We start from the raw sequence: 9,589 nt of genomic DNA, 5'->3' as shown, positions 1-9,589 counted from the left end.
CCACATTCCAGTAATAACCAATTCATGCATTAGTATATCATGTAATATCATTTCCATGTACTTCATGTATATACGGGTAATAGCTCATTTCGAACTCATAATATCTCACATCAGAACTTTACCCATTGAACCATTTAAAATATCGTTGGATACATCGGTAGTACACACAAATTGTACAAAAACCGTCAATTCATGTACATGTATGTTTATACAAACATGTAAACGGGAAGCTCTTCCGAGCCATATAACAAGAAGCTCATGTGAGTTGTATAACGGGAAGCTCTTGCGAGCCAAATATTGGAAAGCCCAAGAGAGCCATTAATTGGAAAGCTCATAAGAGCTAAATAACGGGAAGCTCGTAAGAGCCAAGTATCGCGCAGCTCCTGAGAGCCAAATATTGGGGTGCTGATAAGAGCTGTGTTGTGTCCGCAACACATGCAGGATCACAACCAATTCAGGAACCCTAATGACATGTCATTTGTATCCTTCGAATTTTTAAGGTTCAAATGGGACTCGGTACTTATCGGATATGTGGTTGATATTATACATGGCATTTTATACAAATCACACACAATAATATTCAAATTAAATCATATAAATATGCAATTTAGTTACACAAGCTTACCTCGACAAGTGTACGTAAATTCGTAGGCTACTAATCCGATACTTTTTCTTTTCCTAGATCTAACTCCGTATTAGGTCTATCCGGATCTATACGAATGAATTTAACTCAATTTAATATAATTCATATTCAATTCAGTCCAATACACATCTTTGGAAAAATTACTATTTTTCCCCTATACTTTTAATTAATTACAATTTTGTTACTAGGCTCGAAAAATGAAATTCATACAATTTAATCCTTATTTCAAGTCTAACCGATTTTCATACATATCCATGGTAGCCCATGTATTTCACAAAATTTAGAATTTTTTCATAAATTTTTCATCTTTTCAATTTAGTCCTTAAATCATAATTTCATCAAAATTCTTTTTACAAAAATTGTTTATCTATTAACAACCTTTCATTTTCTACCATAAAACTTCATAATTAAACGATACTCATCCATGTAAAAACCCTAACACTTTAATAGTTTTACAAATTAATCCTCGAGATAGCAGATTAAGCTATTACAATATCGGAAACATAAAAATAATTAAAAACGGGAAAATAATACTCACCTAATTAAGCGAAATAAGCTTGTCTATCTTCAAGCTTCCATGGCTAGGGTTTCCATGTTTTTATTTTAGGAAAGGTGATGAAAATGATAATAATTTAATTATTTAATTCACTTATCATCATTTTATCATTTACTTTCCAAAATTAACCTTACTAATTTACTAAATTCCAATGATGAATAATCATTCTTATCTACTAACTACACTAAATGGTCTATTTGCCATATAAGGACCTCCAATTTTAAATTCCATAGCTATTTGGTACCTTTAGCTATTAGAATTCAACTTTTGCACTTTATGCAATTTGGTCATTTTCATCAAATTAGACATGTAAACGATAAAATATCTTAACGAAATTTTCATACGATATTTCTATCATACTATAAACCATAATAGTATGGAACGAGGAAGGGGAAATTCTTGCAACACAAGCAGTTATTCACTCCAACATTGCAAATCCATTCACAACAGAGGCATATGCAGGATTACAGGCAATAAAACTAAGGATTAGATTGGGAGTCAACAAAATAGAAGTTATGGGAGACTCGAAAACTGTCATCAAGAAATGTCAAAGCTCTAATACGGATAAATCGGTCATTGGAGCAATAATCAGAGATATTCAAAACCAAATAAACAGATTCTAGGAGATTGAGTTTACTTTCGTCCCAAAAGCAAAAAATATCTACGCTCATACTATAGCAACGAAGGCTCTTACAAGAAGAGAAAGTTTTTACCTGGAGAAGGGAGCCCCAGAAATGGTTCGGAATGCGTTAGGAAACCTCTAGCCAAAACCTCCGGATTGAAGAAAGTGAAGAGTTTTCTGCAATAAAAGGTAGCAGAGACAACGTATTAAATTGGAAACCTGCTATCATTATGGCTGGACGGTTGAATTGAAAAGACGAGATCAGTAGTATCCAGCTATTTAGATTTGATTGGTATAGGATAGGATTAGTTTTATTTTTTTAAATCTAGTTTAATTTAAACGAGGTGGGCTAGTTAGGCCCGATTTGCTTTCTGTTTCAAGTCTTTTATTGTAATGGCCTTCAACCCAATTTTCTTATGTTTTCCTTATTATATTAAATAAATCCAGTCAAATTACTCAAGTTTTTACCCTCTCGCATAATTGAAAAATGTTTTTGAGATAATCTAATTACACCAATTCATTGTGATTCACTAATTATAATGGTTACTCAAATATGTCATCTTTGTGTAATTACAAATAATTACGCCTAAAGATGACTTTTCAAACACTACCCAAGAAACTTAATAACTTTTTTCAATTTGATCCTTTAACTATAAAATCTAGAAGTAAAAAAAGAAACCATAAATAAAATTATAATATTTTTAAAAATTTTTAAAAATTTATAGGTAATTATATAATACAATATCAAATTGTTACACGATTATACCTTAACACAATCTGAATTCAAAGATTAAGTTGAAAAAAATTGCGAAATTCCAAAGGAAAAAATTGTAAGGACTGCTTTTTTTTTTTTTCCAAAACCAAACTGAGATACATCAATAACGACACGTGCTTAGGCCATCTCACGAAGCACCAAATCCAGTAATAAAACGATAGCAACCCTTTGATATAACTGGTCAGCGAAACCATCGACTGACACGTGGTTGATTTTGCTTGGTCTTTTATTTTTTTATATCACCTCCCAAATAATTGAAAAAAAGAAGTTAATAAAAGAAAAAGGCAGTGAAGCGAAAGGAAAATATATATATATACATATATATATATTATTTATTTATTTTTTCTCAACGGAAAAAGAAGAGACTATTCGATTTAATCTCAGAAACAAAAGGCGAGAGAAGCGAGGAAGAAAAGGGAGAGAGAGAGAGAGAGCTGAAGATTTTGGACTGTTTGGTTTACTTGATAAAAAGTTAGATTGGGTGTGCCGGAGGAGTCTCCGGAATATTCTGCCGTTCGTCGCGATCGCGCCGGGCGGTGATCGGAATCTGATTGGTTTTTTGTTCTTCTTTTTACTTTTTTGGTGTGTGCGAATCCTTTATTTTCGTCAGCGAAGATGGTGAACTCTATGGTAGAGAGAGCTACGAGTGAGTTGCTGATCGGGCCTGATTGGGCTAGGAATATCGAGATCTGCGATATGCTTAATCACGACCCTGGGTATTCGTCGCTCTGGATTCCAATTTCTCCTCTCTTCTAAGAAGTTGTTATTGCTCTTATGATTCTATTGATGATTGTGTTCAATTTGATTATAAAAAATGAATATGAAGATTGTGAATCTAGTCTTCTTTCTTGTTTCGGTGTTGGACTTGCTTTTACTTCTTCTTTTTTTGAAATTTTCTCCTCTTGTTTTTCTATTATTTGTAAATTTGAGAGAAGTTAAATATTATTTTTTTCCTTTTATAGCACGCAAGTTTAATGGGCGAGATTTGGTTCAGGAAATTTATTAGATCGATCATTTTGCTTTGCTTTTTCTTTCTTTGTTCAACATGTAATTTCAATCATGGATGTATTTGGTTATACGGCTTTTAAATGTGGCTTTTGTTGATTGATAGAGGATTTAATTTCATATAAAAAACTTCGACTGGTTATAGAGAGTCAACTACTTTTCTCAAAGTGAAAGATAACTGTATGGCTTTATCTTGCTAATATTAAGTTTATTTTTCTCAAATATGAGCTGGATTTTTGTTAGCTTTACATGAGCAGCTTCATGGTAATTAAGTTTAATACTGTTGTTTTTTGTTGATTATTTTTGGTCACTTTTGCCGGTTGCATTTTAGTTCTTGTGATCTATAGAAAGTAGAAAGGACTGAAGGTATGAACAAAAAAAAAAGAAAGAAAGAAAGGACTGAAGGTTTAGTTTTCTACTTTTCTGGTTAACTCCAGAAGCTGACTGGATTTATATCTTTTAACTTTGAATAATTTTTGCTTTCTTAAATCTAGTAGTGAAATGTTATGGTTATTATCAGGCAAGCAAAAGATGTTGTGAAAGGCATAAAGAAGAAGCTTGGAAGTAAAAATCCTAAAGTTCAACTTCTTGCACTAACTGTAAGCCGCCAGTAACTTTACGTTGGTTTCTACTAATCCCTGGATATAATGATTACTTTTGTTGCCTGTTTTATTACCTGTTGCTTACATTGAACTAAGCTTGTTTAAATTTGGTTTACTTCCTATGTTCTAGCTGCTAGAAACTATCATAAAAAACTGTGGGGACATTGTCCACATGCACGTTGCAGAGAGGGATGTTCTTCATGAGATGGTTAGAATAGTCAAGAAAAAGGTAGGGAGTCCCATTTTGTAGTTATTTTTTTCTAGTAAAAACTTCTTCTCAATTTTTGTACTGCTCAATTGTAGCCCGACTTTAATGTTAAAGAGAAGATATTGACTCTGATTGACACTTGGCAAGAAGCTTTTGGAGGTGCGAGGGCAAGATATCCACAATATTATGTTGCCTACCAAGAGTTGTTGGTATGTCTGCTAAGGACTCATCTCAAATTGTACGAGACATGTTTTGTATTTCTTGGGATCCAAGTCTTCATATGCTATCCTTCATTCATGACTCTTAATTTGTATTCTTCATATGCTATCCTTCCATATAGTGTGGCCTTTTCCCTTTTCCCCTTTCCTTTTTCCTCTCTGAGGCAAATTGGTTTGTTGTTCAGCGTCTTGGTGCAGTATTCCCACCAAGATCTGAGAGGTCTGCACCCGTACTTACTCCTCCTCAAACACAACCTTTGTCTTCTTATCCTCCAAATATTCGCAGTTCTGATCGGCAAGACACAGCTGAGTCTTCTGCGGAGTCAGAGTTTCCAACCCTGAGGTATTATTTTTGTTCCTTAGTTGTTTGAGTCGTAAAAGCATGGTTGTTTTTTTAATGTTTTCCATTGTTCCCATTCAATTTCATGATGGCCTATGTCTGTTTTTTCAGAACTTTCTGAATAATGTCTTTGTAGAAGTTGTGCTGCAGTAATATGGTTATGCAGAAGGCTGCTGCCCTCAATAAGTTCTTTTAATGATTGTCTAATAAAAAATCACAGAGCTTATTGAAATATTTTTTGATATGGGCTTCACAGTGAGCTTCAGTTGCTTCAGAAGGATAATATTTCATTCTGTTTGTGTGTATAAACTATTTAGTATTTTCTCTGTATTAAAATAAGAGTAATTGTCAAAACAAACTCTTTGTTCACTCCTTAATGTATTTTTTAGAGAGATCAATGTGAGTTGTTGGGTGAAAAACTTCCTATTTGTTTTTAACTTCAGTTTTAGTCAGCACATCAGCGTTCCCTGTCCTTAGCTGGTAACCATGACTGGTGTTGTCACACCGATGATTATCCTTGTCTCCTAGAAATAGAGTAGTTGTAATAGTTGAAGCAATGTAAATGGCTTGTTCTATAATATTATTGATGGCGAAATTACATTGCTATACATATTGTTTTTTAACAGAAGTCTCATTTATCAGTTTGACAGAAATTCAGAACGCGCGTGGTATTATGGATGTCCTTTCAGAAATGCTAAATGCAATAGATCCCGGAAACAAGGAGGTATTTGTTTGCATTTTGATATGTATAGGAATGAAAACATTTTGTTTACTAGCTAAATTAATTGTGTTCTGGCAAGTGCATGGTAATGTAGTTTCTAAGTGGCTAGTCATTAATTGGATTTAATGTGACTACCTAAGTCTTAATATAACTGGCGTTTGCAAAAAAATCTGGTTGGGAATGCTCAAATTCATTGGATGGTGAACCAGTTTTTTTGTGTAAACTTATGTTTTTCCAGCTCTCATAATGAAAATTCTTTTCGAAAGTTTATGAAGTTTCACGCTGCTAAATCCTCTACTAAAGATATAATGCAAGTTGTGGTTTCTTTATGTTCAGTTTCTAAAGTCTTAATATAACTGGCATTTGCGAAAAAATCTGGTTGGCAATGCTCAAATTCATTGGATGGTGAACCAGTTTTTTTGTGTAAACTTATGTTTTTCCAGCTCTCATAATGAAAAGTCTTTTCGAAAGTTTATGAAGTTTCACGCTGCTAAATCCTCTACTAAAGATATAATGCAAGTTGTGGTTTCTTTATGTTCAGTTTCTAAAGTCTTAATATAACTGGCGTTTGCGAAAAAATCTGGTTGGCAATGCTCAAATTCATTGGATGGTGAACCCGTTTTTTTTGTGTAAACTTGTGTTTTTCCAGCTCTCAAAATGAAAAGTCTTTTCGAAAGTTTATGAAGTTTCACGCTGCTAAATCCCCTACTAAAGATATAATGCAAGTTGTGGTTTCTTTATGTTCAGTTTCTACTTGCATATTTACTGGTCTTTCATCTACCGTTTCAGGGACTTAGGCAAGAGGTGATTGTTGATTTGGTGGAGCAGTGCCGTACTTACAAACAAAGAGTTGTACACCTTGTTAATTCAACATCGTAAGGAAACAATCTTTTACTACAACTTTCCTGGGCACTTCATACTCTCTATAAGTTGATGACTTGATGCTATCATCTGTTTTCATGAATGTGTCATGCTTTTCTGCATGTCATTCTCTTTTTATTTCACGGTCCTTAAGGTGATTTTGCTAGTATCACTTGTTAAAAATACTTACCGAGAAGAGGAGTGGTGTCCTGAGTTGAGATCAAAGGGACATCATTATTTATTCAATTAAATCTTGTTGCTATGGTGACTAGGAGCTGGAGCAACCTGTGAAGGAATTAATTTATGTATCAATTTTTTCCCCTAACCTATGCCAATGAATATCCTTTTTGCATTTATATAAATTTGTGTGATATTTCACTTATTATGGCATGTTAGCTTACAACCTCTATGGATTGTTACAAGAAATTGTGTGAAATACTTCTAACATTTAAGACACGTATCACCTTTGGTTATCTATCTCTTGCAGGGATGAGTCACTTTTATGTCAAGGTTTAGCATTGAATGATGATTTGCAACGCGTGCTAACAAGGCATGAAGCAATAGCTTCAGGAACTCCTTCTCAAGCAAACAAACCTAAGCCTGAACCTGCAAAAGAACTTGTGAATGTCGATAGTCCACTAATTGATACTGGAGACAGTAGCAAGCAGTCTGAGGGGAGGTAATTAGGCTTCTTTGAACTGGATTGCATATGCAGGGATCTTGTGATTAAAATTATTGGTGTTTTGTATTTTAATCTTTTTATTACAACTACGTAGGAATATGCTTAGAATTGCAAGTTCTCTTTGTTATATATGCTGCATTATACTTCTTTTCCTAAGCATTACTGGTGGTAGCCATACACTTCTCGGCATCTTGGAACTTAATTACAAGTTTCTTTCATCTATTTGGTTCATTGAATCCTTGGTAAAATTTGGTTCCTGGGTTTTTTGAAACAAATTGCTTATTGCTAATGCATGGTTATGTTGAAGTGGCAGTCTCTTGAACATTTTAGATCTAGTGATTAGTAGCGAATTTACCTCTATAAGGAGTGGCTGAGTTGCTTATAAAATGTTATGTTGCTAGGATTAACATTTAAATTTATTTAATTTTGGGTTATCTAAAACCCTTCATCTTATATTTCCAGTAGCTTGAGCTTTAACTAACGGGGTTTTTTCACAGATCCACTTCAAGCACTGTTACAAGTTCACCATTTAATCAGTTACTGCTTCCTGCTCCTCCTGCAACTAATGGTTCAACTCCTCCACCAGCTGCCAATCCCAAAATGGACTTGCTTAGTGGTGATGACTTCAATTCACCTAAGGCAGATAATTCACTGGCCCTTGTTTCTTTGGGAGAACCACAACAAGCACCTACTGCATCACAGCAGAATGCCCTCGTTCTCTTTGATATGTTCTCTGATGGTAGCAACACCTCCAATTCTGTCAACACCCAGTCTTCAGGTTTGGCTGGACAAACCAACCCTTTGACTCCTCAAATTCAGCAGCAGCACCAGCAGCAGCACAATTTTCATGCAAATGGAACTGCACCAAACATGGGAGCACCTCCTCAATATGAGCAGCCATATGCTCAAGGCACCGTTCCTGCCTGGAATGGTCAGCTGGTTCAGCAGCAACAGCCGCCCTCACCTGTCAATGGTTCGATTCTGATTACAATAGATATCTGATGCACAAGTAGATCATTTTACTTTTGGCAAGGGATAGGCATGTTGTAAGCACAGCATGCCACGTGCCATTCTAGGAAATTAATAATAAATAATCATGGTCTTCCTCTCAAGAAATTTATGTAGTGACATTCTAGGCTTCTTTGGCAGGCTGAATATGTATTCTTGCTTCCACTACATTTATAATTAATGAACCTTTCCTTTTGCATGTGGAGAAGGTGCTGAGAGCAGTGGCTCACTACCACCACCACCCTGGGAAGCACAGGCAGCAGACTCCAGCCCAGTTGCAGGTGCTCAGCATCCCCAGTATGTGGGAAGTGATCAAATGGCGGGTGTGTACATTCAGCCAACCACAACTGGTCATTTACCAACGACTAATAATCATGTGGCTCTGGGAAACCAGTTTGCTGGTTATCATCCACAGCCAATCCAGGGAGCACCACAGTATACAGGCATGCTTCCACAGCAAATGCCTGTGGGCCAGATGAGTTCCATGTATCCTCAGCAAATGCCAACGGGCCAGATGGGTTCAATGTATCCTCAGCAAGTGCCGGGGGCCCAGATGGGTTCAATGTATCCTCAGCAAATGCCAGCTGGCCAGATGGGTTCGATGTATCCTCAGCAAGTGTATGGCAACCAAATGGGAGCATATGGGTATGGTCAGCAACAGTATCTCAATCAGCAAATGTATGGGCTATCCATCCGAGATGACAATGCCCTGAGAAACTCTTCCTACCAGGTTTCCACTTCATCTTATGTTCCGCCTAGTAAGCCTTCAAAACCTGAGGATAAGCTGTTTGGGGACCTTGTTGACATGGCTAAAATTAAATCAACAAAAACCACTCCTGGAAGAGCTGGTAGCATGTGAACCTGGATTTGTTTTTTCTTTTTTACATATTTTTTTTGGTGGCTAACTTGTTTCTTATTTTATCTCATTTGCCTTCGTTAGATATTTTTCTTGACTCATATTTGGTGTTGAATGTTTGGTATTGGAATCATGTACACTCCCTGTAGAGAAAATAGAAAGATCTCGCTTTCGGGTTATAGGTTGAGTTTATAGATTTGATTCTGTCTCTGTTTTTCTCAGACCTATGGAAATTTTTATTTTTATTTCTATTTTTATTGTAATAAATAATATATTGTACATGTCGAAATTTTCTTTCCCAAGTTTTAAGACAATATTAGACAGTAGGCATTTGAAATGCATGTTGCAATGATTTTACTTTTTGTGGAATTTTACTTTTGACTTTACTAAATTAGACGATTGGTCCAGAATTCTATGCAAAGCAAATTTGTCCTGCACCTTTTTGGGATAATGTTTTGTTGTATCCATGTGTAACAGTTTGCCTTGGAGAAG

At 35.4% G+C, this 9,589-nt stretch overlaps 1 protein-coding gene across 2 annotated transcripts; it reads left to right on the top strand.

Annotated features, from left to right (window-relative positions):
* The first annotated feature begins 2,935 nt into the window (after positions 1-2,935).
* Positions 2,936-9,378, top strand: LOC107955979 (TOM1-like protein 9). Of its 2 annotated transcripts, none has more exons than XM_041097053.1 (10): positions 2,936-3,312; positions 4,122-4,200; positions 4,334-4,432; positions 4,507-4,620; positions 4,815-4,972; positions 5,612-5,693; positions 6,480-6,565; positions 7,039-7,230; positions 7,731-8,206; positions 8,451-9,378. In XM_041097053.1, the coding sequence occupies exons 1-10, from the start codon at positions 3,212-3,214 to the stop codon at positions 9,098-9,100; spliced, it is 2,037 nt and encodes a 678-aa protein (XP_040952987.1). In that variant the 5' UTR covers positions 2,936-3,211; the 3' UTR covers positions 9,101-9,378. The 2 variants fall into 2 exon arrangements, with proteins under 2 accessions (XP_040952987.1, XP_040952988.1); XM_041097054.1 differs by having other exon boundaries at positions 2,936-4,006.
* The last annotated feature ends 211 nt before the right edge of the window (positions 9,379-9,589 follow it).

This window comes from Gossypium hirsutum, chromosome D07 (assembly GCF_007990345.1).
Source record: "Gossypium hirsutum isolate 1008001.06 chromosome D07, Gossypium_hirsutum_v2.1, whole genome shotgun sequence".
NCBI classification, from domain to species: Eukaryota; Viridiplantae; Streptophyta; class Magnoliopsida; order Malvales; family Malvaceae; genus Gossypium; species Gossypium hirsutum.
The sequence above is the reverse complement of the archived record's forward strand: the minus strand, read 5'-3'. Positions and strand labels throughout refer to the sequence as shown.